The sequence below is a fragment of the Bidens hawaiensis genome, unplaced genomic scaffold (assembly GCF_021521415.1).
Source record: "Bidens hawaiensis isolate Kalapana, Puna unplaced genomic scaffold, B.hawaiensis_p1.1 tig00054725_1, whole genome shotgun sequence".
NCBI lineage: Eukaryota > Viridiplantae > Streptophyta > Magnoliopsida > Asterales > Asteraceae > Bidens > Bidens hawaiensis.
Window position 1 is genome coordinate 66195 of NW_027506299.1, and position 27498 is coordinate 93692.

Consider the following 27498-nt stretch of genomic DNA (forward strand, 5'->3'; position numbering starts at 1 on the left):
GCATATCGGCTCGATGGCACTCCCATCCCAACAACATGGAAGGGAGCTCAATTACACAGTTTGCATGTAGATCAATTCCAAATTTGTAAAGAAAAGGCCCAGAGCCACTTCTAATGGAAATGATTCTCCTTAGAACATCGACGCTGATGATTTTACATTTATACTTTATGAACTATCAACACTGATGCCGGTTTTCACCGCATACATAAGTGTGAAAGTCGTTGCATGGGGAAGGCGGCAAAACCCGCATAAACCCAAAAAACGGCAAACCTTCACGCAGGTCAGTTGAAGGGGAAAAGTTCAGTCATCCTACTAAATGAAAGTGCTGTTTTATCCGCATGAATCATGATAGAGGAAACTGAACACTAACCTATTAACAACCGCGCGTCGAACGGTTAATTTATTCAACACGGATATGCCGGTCTTCACCGCATAATTACGTGGAAAGTCGTTGCGTGGGGAAGGCGGCAAAACCCGCATAAACCCAAAAAACGGCAAACCTTCACGCAGGTCAGTGGAAGGGGAAAAGTTCAGTCATCCTACTAAATGAAAGTGCCGGTCTATCCGCATGAATCATGATAGAGGAAACTGAACACTAACCTATTAACAACCGCGCGTCGAACGGTTAATTTATTCAACACGGATATGCCGGTCTTCACCGCATAATTACGTGGAAAGTCGTTGCGTGGGGAAGGCGGCAAAACCCGCATAAACCCAAAAAACGGCAAACCTTCACGCAGGTCAGTTGAAGGGGAAAAGTTCAGTCATCCTACTAAATGAAAGTGCCGGTCTATCCGCATGAATCATGAGAGGAAACTGAACACTAACCTATTGACAACCGCGCGTCGAACGGTTAACATTCAAAACAGAATTTCTAACAAAAGGATGAGGAAAACCTACACGCAGGTCAGATATAGGTAAAGTTTAGCCATCCTACTAAGTGCAAGTGACGGTCCTACCCGCACAATCACGAAAGAGGAAGCAAAACTTCAACCTATTATCTACCACGTTCAAAGGTTAACTTATCCTAAATACTTAGAAATTTCAAAATGATGAGGAAAACCTCCACGCAGGTCAGACATAGGTAAAGTTTAGCCATCCTAAGTGCAAGTGACGGTCCTACCCGCACAATCACGAAAGAGGAAGCAAAACTTCAACCTATTATCTACCACGTTCAAAGGTTAACTTATTCTAAACACTTGAAAAATTGCTAATTTAAACTAAAGTATGCAAGTCATATAACGTTTACAAAGCAAGGAATCCAATGAAAGTAGCGGTCTTACCCGCAAAAAGATTTATATTTCACAATGATTCATTACAAGAATGGCCGGGTAACTACCCGCCTACAAGAAAATAAATCTATACAAGCTAAATCTATCCTAACAGTGGGAAGGGATCTTCAGGATCAGGCTTCAGGGCCACTTCCACTTGGACCCGCACCATCAGTAGAACGTGGCGGTTCAAGGAAAGCTTTAAGGATAGCTAGCCCATCATCAGCAGCAGCAACTTGGTTCACCTTCTCCACCACCGGATGCGGGAAGGCGGCATACTGATTCACTGCTTGGTCGTAAACAGCTTCAGTATCAACATTGTACAAAGGGAAGTTGGAAGGCGGGATGCCTTTCTCAACGACCCTAGACCAAGCAGGAAGCCGGCCTTTTCCCCATCCTCGTGAGAAGCGTTGAGGGCTGCGCTCATAGCATCATCTTAAGACGTCTCTGAAAAGACCCGATGCACAACCTACAAGAAAATACAAGTGTCAAAACCTTTTCTATCTACAAAGAAAAGCGTAAAGAAATGAAAAGCATACCTGAGACAACGCTTCTCGAAGAAGCCATTCTTTGGCAACCAGAGCTTCTTGGAGGGCAGCTTGAGCTTCGTTACGGGCGCGTTCGGCTTCACTCTTGTTGAGGTTGGCAAGCAACACTTCTTTAGCCGCAGCCTCTTCGACGCCCTTTAGCTTCCGCTCAGTATGGTCAAGCACCCCCCTCTGGTCCAAGATCTCCTGGAGCTTTTTGGCGTCTTCCATCGCCAAGGCATCATGAGCCTGCTGGAGAGCCTCTAATTTGGCTTTAAGCTCTTCATTCTCCACGCGTAGAGGCTCAGCAACAGCTTCAGCCTTGGTGGCCCTCTCGGTGGCGTTCCTTGCAGTTTCCTTAGCCAGCCGAAGCTGTTCATTAACAGCTTGGGCAGCCTTGGAACGGGCCTAGAGCCGGGCCTGAACTTCAACCTCGAGGGCCTTGAAGGCCTTCTCCTTCTCCGCAGCCACTGCGGAAAGTCTTTGGTTCTCCTCCCTGACAGCCCGCGCCTGAGCTACTTCCTGAAGGCGAGCTGCTTTTAACTTGTCGTTTTCACGACAAAGCAGCTCGACGCGCGGCTGCATCCGGGCCAGGAGAACCCGAAGCTCATTGGTTAGCCTACCCTCCTGGTAGCTAGCCATGGCTTCCCCCAACGCACCACTAGGAGCAGCGTGACGAGCCCACTCCACGCACTCCATAGGGGTGCGAAAGGTTGTTCCTCGGTGAATGTTCCATCGTGGAACATACACTTCATTGGAATCCGACACTGCAAAAAACATAAAGCAGTTAGGAAAAGATGGTAAAAAAATATATAAAATGGGACAAAAGAACCCTACGCACCTGTAGGGTCAATAACAGGCCGATAGCCGCCAAACCCATCACCTGAACGCAAGGGAAATCCATCCAAAAGGTCAGGCAGATGGGAAGGAGGCAGAGATTGGCGGGAAGCCCATGCATACCTGAAGGTTCGGCCGTCGTTGCCGATGACGGAGGCATGGTAGAAGCCGCCGCGGTCGCCGCCGCGGAATCCGCAGCAAAAGTAACCGCCGGCTCGGTGAAAGATGCGGTAAAAACAGCACTCACAGCCGGCGGTGACGTCTTCACAGCTGGAACAGTCGGCTCAAAGGAGTGAGCAACTGAACCAGCGGAAGCAGGCGCAGACGCCTGGGTCGTCGCCTCAGGTAGGCTGACCAAGCCTACCGTCATGGGCGGAGTACTCTGCGCTCCACCCTGGAATGCGTCAACATCCACGCCCGCACAAAGAAGATAAGCATTAATGATGGAAAACTATGAAGTTAAAGAAAGGAAGTTTGTACTTACGGGTTTTCTTGAGCCTGAAAGTGCGGACGGGCGGGGATGAACCCGATGGAGCCGGCCTCTTCGCGCCGGTTACCGTTGTCATCCTTGGCTCTCCGGAGGTGACAATCGTCGCAGCCTCCGGAGCGGCGGTCTTATCACCACCGAGATTCCCCGCCACCTCTTCGCTCTCGGTCTCCGAATCAGACCGAGGCGCCGGATCGGCAGTGGAGGCCACCTTCTCCTTCCCCTTCCCGCCGGCAGCCTTCTTCTTCCGCACCAACGGAGGACCATCTGCGGATTCCTCATCAGAACATACGATTAAAGGAATTCCAGCAGAGGTTTCAACATTGAGGGGTCGAGGGTCGAATAGCGCCTTACCTGGCCGCCTGGCGCTAAGGATCTCGTGGCCTAGCGGATAGACCTCCACGAACCGATCCGCCGTTTGTTCTAGGATGGGCAACTCGTTCTCGTCTAGAGCGCGAGTACCCATCCGAGCGGGACCGTCAGCCTCCCGCGGGTACATGAGCGACTGCAAGTCGTTCCCCTCTGAAATAAACAGGAAAGAAGTTAGAAGAAATTCTAAATTAACAAAAAGAAACAGAGCATACCGTAAGGAACAGAGTTCGAACCGTATTCAAGGACGATTGGGATCTTTTAAGCATCCGCCTCCTTCCACACCCGGCTCATCCCCAGCATCACCATCCCGGACTCCCCAAACCGGTAAACCGGAGATTGGACTCGGGATATCTTCGAAAACCATTCCGCCTCCTCGTAGTTGGAGGCGTGAAGGCTGGGAAGTGCTTGCCCGTTCTTGAATTTCATGGCAAGGGGGATGGCGCGAGCGGAGATGTAGAAGAACTCTCGCTTCCACGAGCGAAGACTGCGCTCGGTTGCGCAAATCTTCAAACCCTTAATCCGGGTTATCAACGTGTACCACCCCTGGATGCACCTCCAAGTGTAGAAGGTCATCAGGCGGTCAACATAGGGCTCAATGCCCAGAATCCGGCACACCCACTCGAAGTGCCGAATCTTAGCAATCGCCATCGGGTGCACCTCGGTCAGGTGCACACCGTGCCTCTCAAGGACACGGTAAACAAACTTTGTCAATGGGAACCTAAGATTCCCATAAACAAAGAATGCAGCATATACCCCGATCTTGCCTCTGGGGGCATCGTACACCGTCTGATGGGGTTCAGGAAACTCAGGCTCGAGAGACTCGAGCATGAACTTCCTGACGACGTACCGATACAGATCGACAGGCAGAGCACACTGGCACTCGCCAGCGGTACTCTTGTCATCGGCTGTAGATTCGAGATCACGAGACGACATCTTGCAAAAGAAAGAAGAAAACGATTTCAAGAGAATGCTCGACTGAAAGATGAGTATTCGCCGGAAATCGTTTTGAAGATGAAGAGAAGAGTGAAAGTGTGGATTACAAAGAACCCTCTCCCCCTTTATATACTAATCGCAATTAATGCGATGAATTTAATGCGGAAGAGAGAGAAACCGAAGGTGCAATGAAACTATGACACGTGGCAAAAAGCAAGCTGGCAACAACTGTTGAAAGGACGCGTACCATTAATTTCGCGGCCACACGCCCGAAAAATCGGGCCCACGCGCCTGAAAAAGCGTCTGGAATGACCATGTACTGTCACGTCACCATAACTTCCTGCACGTCCTGACACAGTCAGAAGAAACCGTCGCACGACGTTTCAGAGGTTTGGACTGTTCTTATCCTTTCACCAACTCTTCGAATTTCAAAATTCAAAAAGATTCAAAAGTAAGCGGGAAAATACCCCTTACCTTGGCAACCAAGTAACCGTAAGACGGATGCGGGTACAGTGTTAAGGCAAAACCCTTCACATACCTAGCACCCGCAGGGAATTGAAGCCAAGAATAACTTGGCAACCAAGTAACCGTAAGACGGATGCGGGTACAGTGTTAAGGCAAAACCCTTCACATACCTAGCACCCGCAGGGAATTGAAGCCAAGAATAACTTGGCAACCAAGTAACCGTAAGACGGATGCGGGTACAGTGTTAAGGCAAAACCCTTCACATACCTAGCACCCGCAGGGAATTGAAGCCAAGAATACCTCGGCAACCAAGTAACTATAAGACGGGTGCGGGTACAGTGTTAAGGCAAAACCCTTCACATACCTAGCACCCGCAGGGAATGGACGCCAGGAATACCTTGGAAGTAAAGTAACCGTAAGACGAGCGCGGGTACAGTGTTAAGGCAAAACCCTTCACATACCTAGCGCTCCGCAGAGAATTGAAACCAATAATGATCTCCTGGGCAATGCTTGCGGAAACGGAAATAACATCCCCGCATAGCGGGAACGTCGAGAATTACGTTGTTTGAAGCTCCATGATGGAATTGGTGGTTTTAACATAATTGATCACTATGTTCAAAACTACCAAAACCTCATGGAGAATCCACACAAGTGGGACTCAACGCTCCTGACTTGCGAGGAGGTTACAGACCTACCCGCATCATACCCAAAGATCAAGCAGGAAAGTCGGGAATTTCTGCAAGTGACAAGGACTTTCACGGGAAGAATCCCCATGGAAAACCTTAAAAAACCCTTTTCAAAACCCTTTGCTTAAGTCCAAAAGTTCACCTCACTTTATTAAACACTCATGAGAAGAACATTGGACTGGGGGGACTTGAAGAGGTAGGTCCCAGCAGAGCCCAGTTGGACCCGCAAGACTCACCTTGAAGAGGGACGTCTGCGCAGAAACCAACTGGATCCGCAGGACCAACCATGCTCAGAGACGTGACGTCCTTACGCGCAGTACGCAAGCTGTTCTCGCAGGAAATGCCTCCCAATGGTGAAGGACTCTGCCTGTTCCCGCAGCTGCGGATACAAGCCATCAGGGAAGGCCACCCGCGCAGCAAGGCTACACGCACAAGGCACTTAGCTCTCAATCACTCAGTGTCACCTGAAGGAATGAGCAAAGCCGGGGACAATCCCGCACAAAGGCGGGAGGGGGAATACTCCCGCCCATAAGCCAGTCCGTACGATACGGGAAGATCTTCTGTACTGTACCTGACGAGGTATGGGCAAAAGATCTGACTAAAGATACGACAGCTTATTGACAACAGTATGGCGAGCAGCATGCTCCTGTACTGTATGTCACTATTAGCCGCTGCCTACTCACCAACTCCTGTCATACCACGTGCATAGCCGGCAGTTGGTGGAAAAGGAATAGTACACAGCAGGCCTGGTCACTATCAGCCGCTGCCTACCCACCAACTACCAGCAGAGCACGTGCGTAGGCCACTGTTGGTGGAACAGGAATACTATTGCAGCCGGCCACACCTCCTTGGAAACCTACCTTCGGCTATAAATACCACAAATGGTATGATCATCTCATCTTACCACATTATCACCATATTATACCTGATATCTGCTCTAGCAATCTCTTAATATACATTTATATTTAAAGAGCAATCTAGTCTGATTCTCACGCCGGAGGGTGGTCACAAGGAGGAACCCCCCCCCCCCTTCTCAGTGACAAGCTCACGGTGTCTGTTTTGCAGGTTATCAGAAGAACCATCTTTACCGGGTCTAACCCCTCGTGGGAAACATCTATCTAACCCCCAGGTTATCCGTAATCTGCCCGGGGTCCGGTTAGTGTTTCTTCAATGCACTAAGCCCACCACTGAAAATAGGTTGTCTGCTTCAAGCACAATTAAGGTGATAATGAATTCAATTGCTGTTTAAATTTTAACAGAAGAATCATATATTTTTTTTAAAATAACGACTTTCTTGTATTTAAATTCTAACTTATCTCAACAGGAGAATCATGTGAATGCATGATGCACACACAATGTTTGTGATAACGTCCAAAAAATATGTTCCAAGACTATAAGCTATAAAGTCTTCCGAATCAAGTGCTTTTGTTTAATGATTTCATAAATTGACAACGAGAAATTTGTAATAATTACCTGGAAAGGTTATGGTGTTGTATGATGCCATAAAACATGAAAATTTGGTACGAGTTTTGTATATATGTGATGTAACATGATCGTGAATAAGATGTTATATAGCTTTTTAAAATCACATTCATGTCAAAGTAAAATAAATATAAAATCACGTAATAATCGATTTTTGTTAAATCATGGCTCATTTATCTCACAATCTTTTATTCTTGTAAAGCTTTTTCGTCTTTCCAAAAATGAATTACAATAAAAAAATATTTGTTTGATCGACAAACAAGGTTAATAAAATAAACTTAACGTTTTAAAATTATATATCATTTTAAAACATAAAAGTATATCACTTTGACGCAATAAATCCATACTATTGAACCATATCAAGGCAACAATGTTAAAATGTGTATTACACGGGATTTGTCAATTTGCAAATTAATACAATCAATTATTTGAAATAAATAAAAAAAAACTAAATATTAAGCGTAAGAACATAATTATGTAAAAAATGTATTACAAATATATTCGAATATATATACTACAAGGACTAAGAAGTTTAGAATTCATAAATTTGACAAAAGTAAAAAGGATTACTTGCCAACTTTTTGAAGGAAACTGTCATAAGCATGAGATGTAATTAGTCTCTCAAAAGTAAATCTTTCGTTAAATAAAATAAGCCATCAAAAGGACTAATATTCCTAACCACACAATACATTTTCTCTGTTATTGGGCTTATTGTTAAGCATGCATTTTTTTTGTTATGTATTATTAATAAAATAAGATGTAAAATGACACAAACATAAAGTTTCAATATTAAAGCAATAATTAAATGCAAGAAGTTGGCTTTCTATATGTGGCAGGTTTATATGTTTCAAAGTTGTAAATACTAACACTTCAATCTTATCAATGGCAATATCCCAATTGCCAAGCCCAACGCCTTTATGTTTTTATCCATTATTGTAAACCATAAGACATAATTAAAAACACATCACAATTTATTAATTTTTATAAGTTTAGTAAAAAAGTTACAAATAAAAGAGCTCACCCATGGCCATTATCACTGCGGCGTTAAAGTTTTAAAAGTTTGAAAACAAAAGATGTTGGTTATGAGTCCATTGAAACAATAATTTTTGTTTAAAATGTTTAATATGTAATTACATAATAAATCAAAAGAAAATACTTAAATAGGAAAAATTACAATAATGAATATGTGATACATTTTATATAATCCATAAAATATTGATCAATTGTAATAGTAATATTTTCAATTAAAATTGTATATTATATATATAAGGCGGATTAGAGAAGAGTTTGTAAAAACAATTCGGATTTTGCTATATTAAATAAATATTGGTTTGATTAGCTATTAATGTCACAAATCCATTAAATTCATTTTTTTATCTTTTGATGAAATCCGTTTTTTACATATGATTAAATTCATTTTTTAAAATAGAAAATATATATGCACACATATTTTTTTTTGTTATGTTATAAAATATAGATATTTAGAAAAGTTAAGATATTAAGGAAGTGATATAATTTTTTAATGAAAACGTAATCAAAGAAATTGTATATTATAATTATAATTATAATAATTATTATTATTATTGGTACATTCTTTTTTTATATTATTATGGCATTGTTGTATATTATAAATTAAAATTGAGATTGGTTAAATATTTCAATTCCATTTTTGTTTTATTAGGGATGACTAATTTTTTAATATACAAATCTTTATTATATGAAAAGTTCCTAGAATGCTAATAAAAAAGATATCATGAATTTGAGAAGGAAAACTAGGGAGGAATGAATATGAGACTACCTCATTATTTTTATTATTTTAATGTTTTAAATTTCATTTTGTAATTATGAAACTTTTGTAAACCTTAATAAGTTTATAAATCTCTTATATATAAAGGGTTCTATTGTATTCATTTTCGGGAAATGAAAACATTATTCTTTTTTAAAACAAATTACTTCATCTTTATGTTCTATCGCTTCCATAGCAAAACAGACTAAGAACATGTTTGAGATTGAATTTGAAAAATACTTATTGGCTTATTGGTATTTTTAAAAAAGTCAATAAGTTAAAATATGTTTGACAATCACAAAAATCTTTTTTATTTTAGTTTTTTAAAAGGGTTAAACAAACAGATTTTCAAAAAGCTACAAATCTTAACTTTTCAAAATAGCTTTTTAAAAAAGCCAATAAACATTTTTGAAACTCAATCCCAAGAATACTCTATGAAAGGTCAACCAATAGTCTATTCCTTCGGTAACTGATGACATGTGTCCTGTCATGATAGGTGAAAATTACTTACAATTAAAAATAAAACAACAAAAGTGAAATAACCATTTTTTATTGGGAAAATTCTCAAAATAGCCAATTTTAGAGAGAGAAGTCCCAAAATAGCCCTTTTTTTTCAAAATCTTTTATAATTTGGACTGTCAAGATGCATTGGGAAAAGATAAAAAATAAAGACGAGATTTCGAAAGAAAGTCATGTAAAAGACGAGATTTGGGGAAATAATGTCGATAAAGTCCAAATTATTTGTAATCTTGGAGCAAAAGTTCAATTTTTTCAAAAACTTTTTTACGCAAAAAAACCGTCTTGAGAGACTGTATTTTTATGTTTCCTACCTTTCCCGTCCATATTTTAAAATTCTTGGAAAAACTTATTTATGACAATTATACCCCTGAACCACTACCACCACCTTGAACCACCACCATCACCGACGCCGTCGGCCCCACCCCATCACCACCACCGTCACTACCGCCATAGCCACCTCACCACCGCTGTGACGGTGGTGGTGATGAGGTGGGGCCGACCGCGTCGGTGATGGTGGTGGTTCAAGGTGGTGGTGGTTCAAGGTGGTGGTGGTTGTTCAAGGGTATAATTGTCATAAATATGTTTTTCCAAGAATTTTAAAATATGGACGGGAAAGGTAGGAAACATAAAAATACAGTCTCTCAAAACGGTTTTTTTGAGTAAAAAATTTTTTGAAAAATTTGAACTTTTGCTCCAAGATTACAAATAATTTGGACTTTACCGGCATTATTTCCCCAAATCTCGTCTTTTACCTGACTTTCTTTCGAAATCTTGTCTTTATTTTTATCTTTTCCCAATGCGTCTTGACAGTCCAAGTTATAAAAGATTTTGAAGAGAAAATGGCTGTTTTGAGAATTTTTACTTTTTTATTTCCTAAAGTAAAGTTATTTTGTTAATATACTCCGCGAAAAGGATATTTTCCTGATTTTCCAAAACTTATCATGTGACACCTAACAACAAGAAACCATCTCTCTCTATATATTTATCCCCAGCTTTCATTGTACAAGAACAAAAATAAAACCAACGATTATAACCAAATACACACCGGAAATGGAAGAAGACAACCCACACCGGAGTCCGAAGAAGCTCATCGGAGTAGTCGTATCGGAGCTAAAAGTGCAACAAGCCATTGTATTCCCACTAGTAGCAATGAACTTGACATGGTTCGCCAAGATAGCCATAACCACAGTGTTTCTTGGCCGGCTCGGTGAGCTAGCACTAGCGAGTGGGACACTCGGGTTCATGTTCGCAAACGTCACAAGTTTCTCGATCTTGAATGGTTTGTGTGGCGCCATGGAGCCCATTTGTGGTCAAGCTTATGGAGCCAAGAACTTTAAGCTACTTCACAAAACTTTAGTCATGATGGTTTCATTATTATTAATAATATCATTATTTTCTTGTATTTTGTGGCTAAATGTTGACAAAATCTTGATGCATTTTGGCCAACAAGAGGATATATCGGTTGAAGCAAAGAAGTACTTATATTATCTCATTCCTGATATGATTATTACATCATTTTTATGCCCACTTAAGTCCTACTTAAGTTCACAAAGCATAACACTCCCAATAATGTTCACCTCGGCTCTTGCGGTCGTTGTTCATGTCCCGGTTAACATTTTCCTAAGCGAAACCCGAGGGTTCGCTGGGGTGTCAATGGCCATATGGATCACCGATCTCGTAGCCGTGGTTTTGCTAGCGGTGTACATGGTGGTGGCGGAGTTTAGGGCGGGTGGGAAGTGGAAAGAAGGCGGGTGGTTGGCCCATGGGCTCGAAGATTGGGCCCGGTTGTTAAAGCTTTGTGGGCCGTGTTGCCTTACGACATGCCTCGAATGGTGGTGCTACGAGATCTTGATCTTGCTAACGGGAAAGCTCCCTAACGCGAAGCAAGCGGTTAGCGTTATCGCAATCGTGTTGAATTTCGATTACTTGCTTTTTGGGGTAATGCTTTCATTAGCCACGTGCGCGTCCATTCGTGTTTCGAATGAGCTCGGGGCAAATCAGGCGGGGACCGCCTGGTGGGCCGCGTCTGTTTCGTTAGTGGTGGGGTCGGTCGCGGGGTTAACGGGTGGGTTAGTTATGGTGTTGGCAAGGGGCACATGGGGCCATTTGTTTAGTCATGATAAAGGGGTTGTTAAAGGTGCAAAAAATGCAATGTTGTGGATGGGCTTGTTAGAGGTGGTTAACTTTCCTTTAGCGGTTTGTGGTGGTATTGTAAGGGGTACAGCCAGACCATGGTTGGGTATGTATGCCAACATTGGTGGATTCTACTTATTGGCATTGCCTTTAGGTGTGCTTTTGGCTTTTAAGGTTCATATGGGCCTCCAAGGATTGTTACTAGGTTTCCTAGCCGGTGTGATTTGTTGTTTAACATTGTTGTTAGTGTTTATTTCAAGGATTAGTTGGGATGAAGAAGCCGGTAAAGCTCAAAGGCTTGCGGCTGTTGATGTTGATGTTGGTTCGGTTAAAGATGAAAATATTGTCAAAACTTGAGCAAAATGTGGCAAATTTTGATCAAGATTGTACATTAAAGATTGTAGTGTTTTGCTTGAATTTTTCTTGAAATATCAAAAATCGAGGGCGTGACGCCTCTATTAGTAGCATCACGTGTTGCTTTTAGAACAAAAGAAAAGAAACGAAACAACTTCAAATATATGAAATAGTATATTGGATATTCCGTGTATTTGAATAACTAAAAACTAGATATCTTTATATAGACATTCTGATAAAGCTAACGTATGATAATGATAAATGTAAATAATTATCATAATATTTAAACTAGAAATAGAATAATAATTAAATTAAATAAGTGACAACCAAATAATTAAAAAAAATACCAAAAAAGGGGGGGGGGGTGCTAAAATAAAATCCAATGGGACCAGAAAATTTTAAAATATTAAGAAAATGTGACTTGTCTACTCATATTTATCAAGATAACTTGAAAAGATTGTGCACTATAAATAGGATAGCATTAACATTAGATATGCTTAAAGTTGGGACCTCATTGGTCTTTACTAAAATCATATATGTGTGTGGTTAAGACAATTTTAAAGTATAATGATAAAACAATGATCCCACTAAGAAATGGTATTTTAAAAGAACTTCTTATGAAGGAAAACGTATGTATTAGTAACACCAATTCTACTTTATGAAAGCTAATAATTATGCTTTTGCAAAATCAAAACAAGTTGCTTTGGGCTTTGGCTATGGTTACTTTTCTACCATAAACTTTTTTTAACATAGCAAGATTAACAAACTCACATGATTTTTAATCTAACAAAGTCCCAAAAGGATTCATGGGCCTAATTTATCTGAATGGTATATCATGTGTCATGTCAAAAGTATCAATTTATATGCCTAAACATGTGAGGTGGTACTTGTGTTTATCTTTTGAGAGTGTTTTATAACGGTTTAAAAAATGTGTCATAAGTACTTACTATGAGAGTCAAGATAGGTTGTGAGATATGGTAATTTTTCTGATGGCTTCAGGAAAACAAAAAATAATGAACCTCGATCATATGTTCGTCCTTGTGATTTAAGAACGTGGAGCTGATTAGACGAGTAGGTGACAAATTACAACATAAAAGAAGTTTGTTTCGTATCCAAAATTTATGCTAGATTATATTATAAGTATAACATGATAATTTATCAGCCTACGAACATGAAACACCCAATGATCAAGAAGTTTTTATTTTGCTTGGATCTTGTATCATCAAAGATATGTTCCAAAATTATGAACTAGAAAAAGAAATCAGAGCCCACTCCTAATTTTTAGGCTATTCGTGAATGGTATAAACTACAAACTATAAATTTGGCATGAATCAAATAATCATAGGCATATATTATATAAGTGTTGGGCCATTTGCAAATAAAATCCGACATAATACGTCCACTGGACCATTCACAAACATTATTTAACTAATATGCCCATTAATTTTTAAATCCACTTAGGCCCACTCTGTTTATTTTAACTTTTAAGGTGATGTCCATCAGTCCATGGACTATGAATCCGTCTGAGAAGTAAATAGCCCAGCCCAAATACTAAAAGCAATTGCTCGTTGGGTGTTCAGGTGTTGAATAGATGCATTTGCTTGAATTTTAATGTGGGCTTTTATGCATATATAGTTTAGCTATGAAATAGAACAAAATGGAAATAATAATTTTGGAAACTACTTGTCCTTCATGGTTCCTTTTTCAAATTTTCTTATTTGAAATTTATTTATTATATTTATTTAAAATAAATTATCACATAGATTATACTATATTATAGCAACCGAAAAGTATTAATTTATACCCTTATAAGAGGAGACCTTACTTCTATATTTCAACTTTTATATAACTATATAATAGCATTTTACATGTCTAACTTCACACTTACAAAAAAATTAATTTAGGCTATCTGTTATGGGATGTGTGAGTTGACTATGAGAGAGTGGCAATTCACAACATGTAACCATTTAGTTGCAAAAGAGCTTTCATATTTCACAGTCACTAGAGTGTGTTATGATAGGGTGAAATATAAAATGCAAGATGACTAATTATAATGCATTGAACTAACTTTAAAAAATAAGTTTGGGTAGTGCTCGTGAGAGAGAAGTCACGGTAGATGGGGCAGCGCATAGGCAGTAAACCAAATTTACTCACAATGGCATGCACCTTTAGTCCTTTACCATATGGGCTAGTCCCACAATGACATACATAAATACGATGTTTTAATAAAATCATTTATTTGACATTTTAAGTATTATAAAATGTTAATATCTAATATTTTAAGGTTTAGCTATGTATATATCAGAAAAGGTCATAATTAATTGTTGGTATGATTTTTCCGAGCACATTCAAGTTATAGCATCAAGATTGAGACTTGATCATTAATGAAGACAACTAATGTTGTTTCTGGCTGTTGACATATCATACATAGTATGGCTTTCTTGCTTTCACCTACTCGTTAAATTATTAATGCTTTATTGAAGTATATCATAATATTTTATGTCGTTGAGGTGTATACGGTCAAAGCAAGTTGGGTTTAAGTGCGAGGCGGTGAGATGTACCAAGCCTCGAATCACGCACTTGGCAGGATTTCACTGGAACCTCCCGGGCCACGATTTGACAGAGTTAAGTCTTAGGGTCAAGTGTTCAAAACCTTATTAAAGAAAGTTCTATAACAGTTGTGGATTTCTTTCTTGATGGTGTTTTTGGGTGTGTCATTACTTTAGTGTCAAGACCTGTATAGACGGCGAACATCTCTTCTCAAAATGATTCATTCAAGTATTGAAAGTAGTTCCAAACGTTGTTAAAAAAAATGAATATTGGTTTTAAATAATCCCAACTATGTCATATTGGTAAATAGCATTCCCAACTTCAAACTTGCCTGGTGGCGATCCCAACTAAAGGGGTATTTGTTTTTAACGGGTCGTGACTAACGGATTACTAACTCCGTTAGTCTGCTGATGATGTGGCATGCATACTTGTCAGAAACGTGCTTATATGGCAAATGCGTGGCAAGATCAAGCTTATGTGGCATATTACACAATCACCACCAACACCACTCTCTAAAATCTAAACACACACACACACACACTCTCTCTCTCTCTCCACCACCACCTGCTGCTACTAGCACCACTACCATACCAACACCTATCATCACCTTCACCATATGTTTCTTTTTCAGGGGTAAGGGTTTATGTAGCTGGAGAATTGGGGATCTGTGGACTGTATGTGGAGGGGTGAAGGATGAGATGGAGAGATCTTGTTCACAGTCGCCGGAGAAATGTTGTCTTCGGCATGGCGTTGTTAAAATTGATGATGGTAGATTGAGATATGAGGCTGGAGTATATAATGTTTGAAGGTTTTGTGATGAAATTACCAATGGGTCTTGGAATAGGATTAGAAAAAGATGGATCTTGATAGAGCCTTTGTAAGGGGCTTCTTTTTAATGTTTGAGGTAGAAAAGGAAATGGAAAAATGAAAATGAAGATGGTGAAAATGTGTACCATTTGGGATGATGAAGAAGAACGTGGCGGTGGTGGTTACTGGTTGGTGGTGGTGATAGGTGCAGGCTAGCGGTGGTGAGAGATGGATGGTGGGACTTAAAAGAGACTGAGGATTAAGATGACTTTTTTGTTTGAATAATACATAAAAGATCTTATAAAGGGTCCAGCGCCACGTAATCTTACCACATAAGAGTTTTTTTAACAACTGGGATGGCCACATCATCATCAGACTAACGAAGTTAACATCCGTTAGTCGCGGTCCGTTAAAAACAAATACCTCTTTAGTTGGGACTGTCACCAGACAAGTTTAAAGTTGGGACTGCTATTTACCAATAGGGCATAGTTGGGATTATTTAAAACCAATATTCCTTAAAAAAACAGTGTTAATAGCTCGTTTCAATTTTTTATAATTACACTTCTATTTATGATTAGGCTTGGGTACGTTATACATACACCATGGAGGTTATTCAAACACCATGAGAGCTTATACGAGTCGTATAGGATCTATAAGACTTAACACAGCTTTTGAAATATAGTTTTTATAAAATTATAGTAGTTCAATGCCTTATAGATACATGATGAATGAAATAGAAGTTGTTGTGTGACAAATTATAAAGCAACACACAAATCTTACATGGTTTGAGCAATAAAAGCTAATACCATCTATACGACTCATATAGACCATAAAATAATTATAAATCTCTGGTCAAAGTATAGGATGACATGCTATTTATGGTCAAAGTATAGGATGACATGCTAATTATAAATCTCGTATGGGGTCTATACGGCTTGTATAGGGTCTATACGAGCTAGAATATCTATACGGCTCGTATAGGGTCTATACGGCTCGTATAAACTGCAAAAAGCCGTCACGTTGTCACCTCAATAGGCGTGTCAATAAGTGAAGCCTATAAGACTCGTATAGCCTTATTCACACACCATGAGGCTAGTGTTCGTATATAATCACCCTTATGATTATTATACTTTGTAGTTGATAGTAATCCTGAAAATTGAAAAATGAGAGAGCAAGAAGATATCACTTTCCTCCTTTTTGAGTTTGCCGCCAACAAACCACCAAACGGTCAAAAGGCAAATTCCACACTACAAATGGCGGGGTTTCCTATGTTGCTCTAGTATCAAAATTACCCACATCTGAGCTGTCATCAACCACCTTTTACTAAAGGGACCCACACTTGGATTTTCGCGGGAAATTCTTTTGTTTAACCACACTTGAAAAAGAATTATACGAATTCTTATGTTTATTGAGGTGCGGTCGAGTTAAGTTACAGGGCCGGCCATGGCTTATGGCAGAGTGGTCGACGCTATAGACCCAACTACTTGTTAGACCTGATTTTTTTTTAAATTTATATGTATCTTTATGAAAAAATATATGTATATTTAATGTTTAAACTCAATTATGTAACAACTAATTTGGTCTAGTGGTAAGGGGATATGATTTTCAACCAAAAGGTTGTGGGTTCTATTCTCATTTGAGACATCTTTAGGTATATTTTTATACATTAGTTTTTTATACAACCCAAATCATAACCAAGGAAATTAATTTAAAAATTAAATTATTTAAACTCAACAAAATACTCTCTTTAATTAAGGCCCAAAATATTTTTCGCCTTCGACCCATATTTTTTTTCAATTATCGGAGCCGACCATGTTAAGTTACTTTTGTTCCAAGTTTATAACATATCTTACTATACTATTAAAGCGACATATCTTTCCCACATGTCATTTAACTAGATTATCCACATAGGATGCCAAGTATAAATTTCTATAAATAAATTATTCACCTAATAAACAATTTAATTTTAAGCATTAACTCCTAAGTTGGAGAATGTTTCAAAATAAATGGTTATAATCACCATTTATAGAGTAACAAAGGCGATTAATTGTCATTGTTATTTTCTAAAATTTTAAGACTTGTTATTTTATTTTTTTGAACGCTTGGACTGGATGTATGGATGTTTGTATTGCAATAATGGTTTAAGTCATGAAGTTTGGATTTTATTATTGCTTTATTAAACGGTTTAATCAAAATTATAATTGTTGTATCTCATTGTTATATTCATATTTGTAGCATCTTTTATGTTGTGTACTTATATGTTTTATAATTTCAATAAAAATAATTTTTGTATCACACAACTTATGTTACAATATCTACATATTTATGATTTATAGCTTACAACACATGATTTCAGTACATGATAAAGTTTTAATTAATATGTCTTTTTTTATTTCATGGTATAAGTTAAAAATATGTTTTAAAATGTTATTTATCTCTGTTTTTCTTTGTATGTTATATTTTTTTTAATTAAAACAACAATGTGATACCTTATATTAATTAGATTATCTGCCGTTTACAATTCACTAAAATGTATAGCACATGGTCACATACATACATATATATATATATATATAAAGTTTTATATATTTTCACCCGTGTGTAACACGGGATCTAACCTAGTATTACAATATTAGTCAAATAACAATAACAACTAGGAGGTTAGGTGAGAAGAGTTGAGAACAAAGTGGCGAACTGGTGCGTAACGCGTGGGAATATGCCGAACAGTTCGGGCCAAATCCTGAAGAAAGCTAAAAAGCGTTGTTTGATGAGCCTGCGTAGTATTAGGTAGTTGGTCAGGTAAAGGCTGACCAAGCCAATGATGCTTAGCTGGTCTTTTCGGATGATCAGCCACACTGGGACTGAGACACGGACGAATGCTTGCAAGACCAGCAAAGCCCTACTTATTAAGAGGGGACTCTTTGGCACCTTAGAGAAATTCCTTTACCTAGGGGATCAAGTGGTAGTTGATCAATGAACTAATATCTTTCGGTATAGGGCGAAGGGAAGGGCTTGGGCATGGCACGAGGGTTGTTAAGCTCACATCCGTTGCTTCATCATGGTTATTATTTTTTTTAACGATAAACGAATCATTCAAATAAGTTACTGGTGAATTTCATCATATCGAGCTACACACGCCTTTAAACTGGAAAAACCCCTCAACTAGGCAAATTCACGAGTTTACACAACTTAAAAAATAATAAAATATAATGTCTGATTATATGTGTCTTTTCGGCCTTCTAAGTTATGTATCTCGCCCCTTCCACGGTCGCCGAGTGTAGACCCATGCACATCGGATCAGGCGACTGGCCGTCGACAACGACGACCCTCCATTATGTTCCAGTTTTCAGCCCCGTTGACAACCTTCCTAAATCACCAATAATCATATTTATATATTTGATTTCGATTTTCAAATCTAACACGAGTAAAAGATCTATGTTAGTTTTTGCTTGATTGTTTATGTTTATTATTTATGTGAAATTGTAATATGTCTAAGCTTAATTAAAATTAAATGTATATGTTTAGATTTATATGCTAATTGTGTTGAATTTGTGCATTTAGGGTTACTGTTGATTTTGTAAAAGAAAGCAAAATCCGACCCACCCGAAAACTTTTGACACTGAATAGTAATAAATCCAAACATTAAAAAACAATAAACTTAAAAACAAAATTTATGGCTTTTTCATTTACGAGCGGAAAAATCAAAACACCGACCCTTACCTTGCGGGCGACATGCCCAATAGACCTTACCCCATGGTTTTAGAACTTAGTAAAAGTTACTCTTTTGCAAGGTTAAGCAGGGCAATGTTTCTGAAACTGGACCAGCTTAGCTGGTCTGATAAGGATTCGGTCACCTAACAGGCCCGGTTCTATGCAGTTCGTTTGTTTCTAAAAACGGTCGATTTGAAGGGTTCACCGGTTCTCTACGGGAAAGAATATTTTCATATATTTATTTTTTTCAAATTTAACCATAATTTTCGAGACAAAAGTTGTTCGATCAATTGAAGCGGTAAACCGGTAGCATGTCCGCTTCGTGGGGTTTGGATTTTGCCACGTCAGAGTATAAAAACAAATCTTTTTCAATGAAATGGCACCCCACAACTAGAAGGTTGAGTGGGACCCACAAGGCGAGTATGCAAGGGGCAGCCTACAGTAGGTTTGGTGGCACCATTAACTGCGTGACCCTTGCCCTTTGTGGTCACGTGATTACTTATCTTCTGGGTTATCGTTTAAATAAATAATTATAATACTTTATTATATTATATATTATAAATTATAAATAATATAAACGTCGTGGAATCACACACCTTTGTTGATATAATATTTTAGTTAAGATGTTAAATAATATTAAATTTTGGAAGTGTTGTTCCATGATCTTGCAATTCGTTAAGTTATGCCTAAGAAGTTGTCGTCCACTACGTTGTTGTACGGAAACTGATTAGGAATAATAAATTGTTTAAAAACTTAATATAATATTACTAAAGATGAGATATTACTATTTTTTAACTTTGAGCTCACTGTTTTTGTTATGGGTGTAACTATTCTCATGGTAAAGTATTTCCAATCTTTTCTTTCTTTTTCACTCAGGACTTGAAAAGAAATGTATAGCGTCCTTATGATGGATCTAGTCAGATATGCTTGGATGGTTCGGCACACTCGAACTCTTGACACTCGTAACCCTAATCAAATACTTTGTTTTCAAATATCATACGAATTAAAACACAGCTTAGCTGGTTTGTACCTCTTAATGGTAATGGTGAGGTTAGGGGTTCGAATCCCATCCTGTTCACACGTGTCTTGAATTTTCAAACTTATTCGTAACTGTTTACGGTTTAAGTGCCCCTTTTATCTAAGAGGTGAATTGTTTAAATCTAACAAGGTACATATATTTCACTAATTATACACAACCTAAAAAAAAAGCTTCATGGAATCATGGTATGAAAGATTAGAGATAAACAACAAACCCGAACTTGAAATATTTGATGCATAAAATGTATTACCATAAATTTATGTCATTATATCATATTTATGATGCTTAATTTGATGTCACAATCAATGAGGTTGATTGTCTTTCACTTTAAGACCTGATTACTTAATTAGTTTCTTTTTGAGTCATAGCATGAACTTCTAACAGGGGTTTTATCACATCAAATTATGACATGTTGGCATGCTACACTACAAACTCATAAAAAAGCTAAATTATTATCTATACATGGTTTAAATACTATAAATAAAACAAGTATTAGATCGCTAACATATATATCATCGTTGCAATCAACACTATTCATTTTATCTATAAGAATCGTATAAATTTGTTTTCTATTACACAAGTGGTGACCTTTTAGAAGACCACTTATTACGATTGATCCCACTTAAGAACAATTAAATATGAAATTCTCTTTTGTTTCACAACTAACGACCCGTTGATTTCATTTAAGATTAGAAAAATTCTTACGAGCTTTTCATCTTTTATGTATACAACTTATGTAAGAGCCTAGATCGATATAAGATCATTATTAACCATATTAAAAAAAATTCTTTAATCGATCATATATGTGTTAATCATTATGCATGCTCTATAGAACTATAGATAGTATAGATTCTTGAAACGTTTATAACATTTATGTGTTTATATCATTTATACTATTAGTATTATTCTTAATCCTATAAATATCAATGCTTGATTCTCCACTACTTACATTCCAAAAAATAAGCATTGTAAAACCCATTAATAGGATATTAGTATTAGTATAAGATAATATTTTTTTTACTGCGAGATCCTCCTAAAATGGAAACGGAATAATCACATCAATTGATTACAAATTGATTACCCATTTTATGTTTATGGTACAATTTAAAGAAAAAAAAATATTATATTCTTTTCCTTCAAAAAAATATTCATAAACCAATATTCGTTAAAGGCAAAATTCCATCATAATTGCATCTTATAAATAACATCCATTTATAAAATATCTTGGAATTTATATAATCCATAATTCCATATATGCATTTTTTTAATAATCATAAATATAGAATATCGCCTAAAAATATAAAGTTAGGAAAAGTATATTAAACCGGAGTAAATGTTAATCAATTAAAAAGGCGATTGTGGCGGTGTTTGTCAAATGTGGGCCGTGTTGCCTTCATTATTTCGGTCGGCAATTCCTCAACTTTGAAATAGATGATTGTTGTCTTAAATAGAACTTTTTTTTTTTTTCGTATTTTACCTTTTCTTAATAAAGATATTATGGTTTGTGCTATTCATATTAATTTTGATTGATATCAAGACTTTCTAATGATAGAAAACAACCTAAAAGTTGTTTAAAAAAATTCTCACTTAAAGAAGGAAATATGGATACGGATGGTACGATATTATCTGCCACGTTGATAGGTTAACTTATTCAAAGTACTTAAGAAATTGCTAATTTAAACTAAAGTATGCACAAGCGAATCATATATTGTTTATGCAGCAAAACAAGTGCCAAATTAAACTATAATATGCATGAGCAAGTCGTATAACGTTTATAAAGCAAGAGTGACGGTCCTACCCGCACAAAGGATTTACATTCCATAAAAATTCAAGTATTACAAGAACGGCCAGGTATCTACCCGCCTACAAGAGTGTAAATCTATACAAAAACATAAACCTATCCTAACAGTGGGAAGTGATCTAAAGGTTCAAGCTTCAGGACCACTCCCTCCAAACCCACTTGTACCCGCACCATCAGTTGGCTGTGGCGGTTCAAGGAAGGTCTTGAGAATGGTTAACCCATCATCAGCAGCAGCAACTTCGTTCACCTTCTCCACCACTGGATGCGAGAAGGCAGCATACTGGTTCACTGCTTGGTCCTAAGCAGCTTCAGTATCCACATCATATAAAGGGAAGGTGGAAGGCGGGATGCCCTTCTCAACGAACCCTAGACCAAGCAGGAAGCCAGCCTTTTCCCCATCCTCATGAGAAGCGTCGAGGGCTGCGCTCATGGCATCGTCATATGATGTGTCCGTGAAGACCCGATGCACAACCTACAAGAAAAAATACAAGTATCAAAACCTTTTCTTAGTACAAAGAAAAGCGTAAAGACGTTATGAAGCTAAGCTTACCTGCGACAACGCTTCTCGTAGAAGCCATTCCTTGGTAACCAGAGCCTCCTGGAGGGCAGCTTGAGCTTGGTTACGGGCGCGTTCGGCTTCACTTTTGTTAAGGTTGGCAAGCAACACTTCTTTAGCCGCAGCCTCTTCGACGCCCTTTAGCTTACGCTCAGTATGGTCAAGCACGCCCCTCTGGTCCAAGATTTCTTGGAGCTTCTTGGCGTCTTCCATGGCCAAGGCATCATGAGCCTGTTGGAGCCTCTCTAGTTTGGCTTTAAGTTCCTCATTCTCTAGGCGTAGAGGCTCAGCAACAGCTTCAGCCTTGGTGGCCCTCTCAGTTGTGTTCCGTGCAGTTTCCTTAGCCAGCCGAAACTGTTCGTTAACAGCTTGGGCAGCCTTGGAACGGGCCTCGAGACGGGCCTGAACTTCAACCTCAAGGGCCTTGAAGGCCTTCTCCTTCTCCGCAGCAACGGCGGAGAGCCTCCTGTTCTCCTCCCGGACAGCCCGCGCTTGAGCTACTTCTTGGATACGAGCTGCTTTTAACTTGTCGTTTTCACGACAAAGCAGCTCGACGCGCGGCTGCATCCGGGCAAGGAGAATTCGAAGCTCGTTTGTCAGCCTACCCTCCTGGTAGCTTGACATAGCTTCTCCCAGTGCACTACTAGGGGCGGCGTGGCGCGCCCACTCGACGCAGTCCACAGCCGTCCGAAGGGTGGTTCCCCGGCGGATGTTCCACCGCGGAACAAACACCTTATTCGAATCCGACACTGCAAAAACAAAACGCAGTTAGGAAAAGATGATAAAAAAAAAACATAACAGGCCAAAATAACCCTACGCACCTGTAGGGTCGACGACAGGCCTTTAGCCGCCAAACCCATCACCCGAACCTAACGGATATCCATCCAAGAGGTCAGGCAGATGGGAAGGAGGCAGAGATTGGCTAGACGCCGCAACCCCGGACATACCTGAAGGACCGGCCGTAGTCGCGGCGCCGGAGGAGGCATGGCGGAGGCCGCCGTGGTAGAGACCAACGGAGGTGAACTCACCGGAGGTGAACTCACAACCGCGGTCGTCGCTGCGAAAGAGACCACAGAAAAACTCACCGCCGGCTCAGTGAAAGAATCAGTGAATATGGCACTGACAACCGGCGGAGACGTCGTCACAGTTGGAGCAGTTGCCTCAACCGAGTGAGCAACTGAACCAACTGAAGCAGGCACAGCCGCCTGGGTCATCGCCTCAGGTAGGTTGACCAAACCTACCATCATGGGTCCGGAGGTGCTCCTCCCCGCTCCACCCTGGAATGCCGTAGCATCCACGCCTACACGAAGACAAGATATATAAGCATAATGGCGGAAAGATATGAAATTAAAATTAAAGGAAGTTTGTACTTACGAGTCCTCTTGAGCTTGAAGGTACGAACAGGCGGGGACGAACCCGATGGAACCGGCCTCTTTACGCCGGTCACCGTTGCTGTACTGGCTGCCCGGAGGTGACAACCGTCTCAACCTCCGGAGCGGTGGTCTCAACACCACCAGGGTTCCCCGCCACCTCCTCGCTTTCGGTCTCTGAGTGAGACCGATGCACCAGATCGGCAGTGGAGGCAACCTTCGCCTTCCCCTTCCCGCCAGCAGCCTTCTTCTTCCTCACGAAGAATGGACCATCTGCGGATTCCTCATCAGAAGATGACAAGATTAGAGGAATTCCAGCAGAGGTTTGAGCATTGACAGGTCGAGGGTTAAACAACTCCTTACCTGGCCGCGTGGCGCTTAGAATCGGGTGGCCCGGCGGGTAGACCTCCACGAACCGATCCGCCGTTTGCTCAATGATGGGCAACTCGTTCTCATCTAGAGCATGAGTACCCATCAGAGCGGGAACATCACTCTCCCGCGGCTGCAGGAGAGACTACAAGTCGTTTCCCTCTGAAAACAAAAAGAAAAAAAGGTTAGAACAAAAACCCTAAATTAACGGATAATATGAAGCATACCGTAAGGGACAGAGTTCAAACCGTATTCGAGGACGATGGGAATCTGTGACGCCTCCTTCCACACCCGGCTCATCCCGAGCATCACCATCCCGGACTCCGCAAAGCGGTAAACCGGAGACTGGATCCGGGAGACCTTGGAGAACCATTCCGCCTCCTGGTAGTTGGAGGCGTGAAGGTTCGGGAGAGCTCTCCCGTTCTTGAACGTAATCGCTATGGGGACGACGCGAGCGGAGATATAGAAGAACTCCCGCTTCCAAGATCGAAGACTGCGCTCGGTAGCACAGATCTTCAAACCCTTGATCCGATTGACCAAGGTATACCACCCCTGGATGCACCTCCAGGAATAGAAGGTCATCAGGCGGTCAACATGGGGCTCCACACCCAGAATGAGACACACCCACTCGAAATGGCGGATCTTGGCGATCGCCATTGGGTGTACCTCAGTCAGATGCACACCGTGTCTCTCCAGAACACGGTATACAAACTTCGTCAATGGGAACTTGAGATTCCCATAGACGAAGAATGCAGCGTACACCCCTATCTTGCCCTTAGGGGCATCGTACACCGTCTGATGAGGTGCAGGAAACTCAAGCTCGAAAGGCTCGAGCATGAACTTCCTGACGACGTACTGATAGAGGTCGACCGGAAGAGCACGCTGGCACTCGCCAGCAGTACTCTTGTCATCCTTGTCCAACGTGGACGACGGATTCTCGGCATACACGTCAGACTCCTCGGCGGTAGCCTCAAGATCATGAACAGAAGACATGTTTTGGATGTAAAGAAGAACGATTTCAGGAGAATGCTCGACAGAAAAGTTAGAGTATTCGCCGGAAATCGTTTAGAAGAAGAAGAGAGGTGAAACTGTGAGTGGAGATGCAACCTCTTCTCCCTTTATATACTCATCGCAATGAATGCGATGAATTTAATGCGGAAGAGAGAGGAAAACGCTGGTGCAATGAAACTATGACACGTGGAAAAAGCAAGCTGGCAACAGCTGTTGACAGGACGCGTGCCGTAAACTTCGCGGCCACGCGCCCGAAAACTCGCGCCCACGCGCCTGAAAAAGCGTCTGGAATGACCATATACTGTCACGTCGTCATAACTTCCTGCACGTCCTGACACTGTCAGAAGAAACCGTCGGACGACGTTTCAACAGTTTGGACTGTACCCCTTACCTTGGCAACCAAGTAACTATAAGACAGGTGCGAGTACAGTGTTAAGGCAAAACCCTTCACATACTTAGCACCTGCAGGGAATTGAAGCCAAGAATACCTCGGCAAACAAGTAACTATAAGACGGGTGCGGGTACAGGGTCAAGGCAAAACCCTTCACATACTTAGCACCCGCAGGGAATTGAAGCCAGGAATACCTTGGAAGTAAAGTAACTATAAGACGAGTGCGGGTACAGTGTCAAGGCGAAAACCTTCACATACCTAGCACTCCGCAGGGAATTGAAACCAAGAAGGATCTTCTGGGCCATGCTTGCGGAAACGGGAATAACATCCCCGCATAGCGGGAACATCGAGAACTAGATTGTTTGAAGCTCCAAGATGGAATTGGTTGTTTTAACATAATTGATCACTATGTTCAAAACTACCAAAACCTCAGGGAGAATCTATACAAGTGGAACTCAACGCTCCTGACTTGCGAGGAAGTTACAGACCTACCCGCATCATACCCAAAGATCAAGCAGAAAAGTCGGGAATTTCTGTACGTGACATTAGGACTTCCGCGGGAAGAATCTCCATGGAAAACCTTAAAACTAAAACCTTTTTCAAAACCCTTTGCTTAAGTCCAAAAGTTCACCTCACTTATTAACAATTCATGAGAAGAACATTGGACTGGGGGGGACTTGAAGAGGTAGGTCCCAGCAGAGCCCAGTTGGACCCGCAAGACTCACCTCAAAGAGGGACGTCTGCGCAGTTGAACCCGCAAGACTCACCTTCAACAGGGACGTCTGCGCAAAGGCTAAACTCGCAACTCACCTTGAAGATACGTCTGCGCAGAAACCAACTGGATCCGCAGGATCCACCATGCTCAGAGACGTGACGTCCTTACGCGCAGTACGCAAGCTGTTCCCGCATGAAAAGCCTCCCAATGGTCGACGTACTCCGCCTGTTCTCGCAGCAACGGATACTAGCCATCAGGGAAGGCTACCCGCGCAGCAAGGCTACACGCACAAGGCACTTAACTCTTAAATAATTCAGTAATGTCACCTGAAGGAGTGAGCAAGCCGGGAACACTCCCGCACAAAGCCGGGAACACTCCCGCACAAAGCCGGGAACACTCCCGCACAAATGAGCCAGTCCGTACGATACTGGAGGATCTTTTGTACTGTACCTGACGAGGTATGGACAAAAGATCTGACCAAAGATACGACAGCTCACTGACAACAGTATGATGAGCAGCACGCTCTTGTACTGTATGTCACTATCAGCCGCTGCCTACTCACCAACCTGTCGGAGGACGTGCGTAGCCTGCAGTTGGTAGAACAGGAATAGTACACAGCCGGCTTGGTCACTATCAGCCGCTGCCTACCCACCAACCACCAGCATGACACGTGCGTAGCCCACAGTTGCAGAACATGAATACTATTCAGCCGGCTGTACCTGCTTGGAAACCTACCTTCGGCTATAAATACTCCAACACCTTGAAATGGTATGGACACATCACATTACATTACATTACCTTAACACATCTTATCTTTTCTAGTAATCTCTTAATATACACTTATATTCAAGAGCAATCTAGTCTGATTCTCACGCCGGAGGGTGGTCACAAGGAGGTACCCCCCCTTCTCAGTGACGAGCTCATGGTGTCTGTTTTGCAGGTCATCAGAAGAACCATCTTTGCCGGACCTAACCCCTCGTGGGAAACATCTATTTAACCCCCAGATTATCCGTAATCTGCCCGGGGTCAATTAGTGTTTCTTCAGTCGGCAATTCCTCAACTTTGAAATAGATGATTGTTGTCTTAAATAGAACTTCTTTTTTTTTTTTCGTATTTTACCGTTTCTTAATAAATATATTATGGTTTGTGCTATTCATATTAATTTTGATTGATATCAAGACTTTCTAATGATAGAAAACAACCTAAAAGTTGTTTAAAAAAATTCTCACTTAAAGAAGGAAATATGGATACGGATGGTACGATATTCGAATCCGTTCTACAATGAGACCTCATGAATGAGAACGCTAGCAAAGACTAACAGTTAAA

General features: G+C 40.5%; 1 protein-coding gene across 1 annotated transcript; it reads left to right on the top strand.

The window, feature by feature from the left end:
• Positions 1-10313: 10313 nt before the first annotated feature.
• On the top strand, positions 10314-11935 carry LOC143617407 (protein DETOXIFICATION 56-like). The gene has a single exon (XM_077089979.1). The coding sequence runs from the start codon at positions 10416-10418 to the stop codon at positions 11853-11855; it is 1440 nt and encodes a 479-aa protein (XP_076946094.1). The 5' UTR covers positions 10314-10415; the 3' UTR covers positions 11856-11935.
• The last annotated feature ends 15563 nt before the right edge of the window (positions 11936-27498 follow it).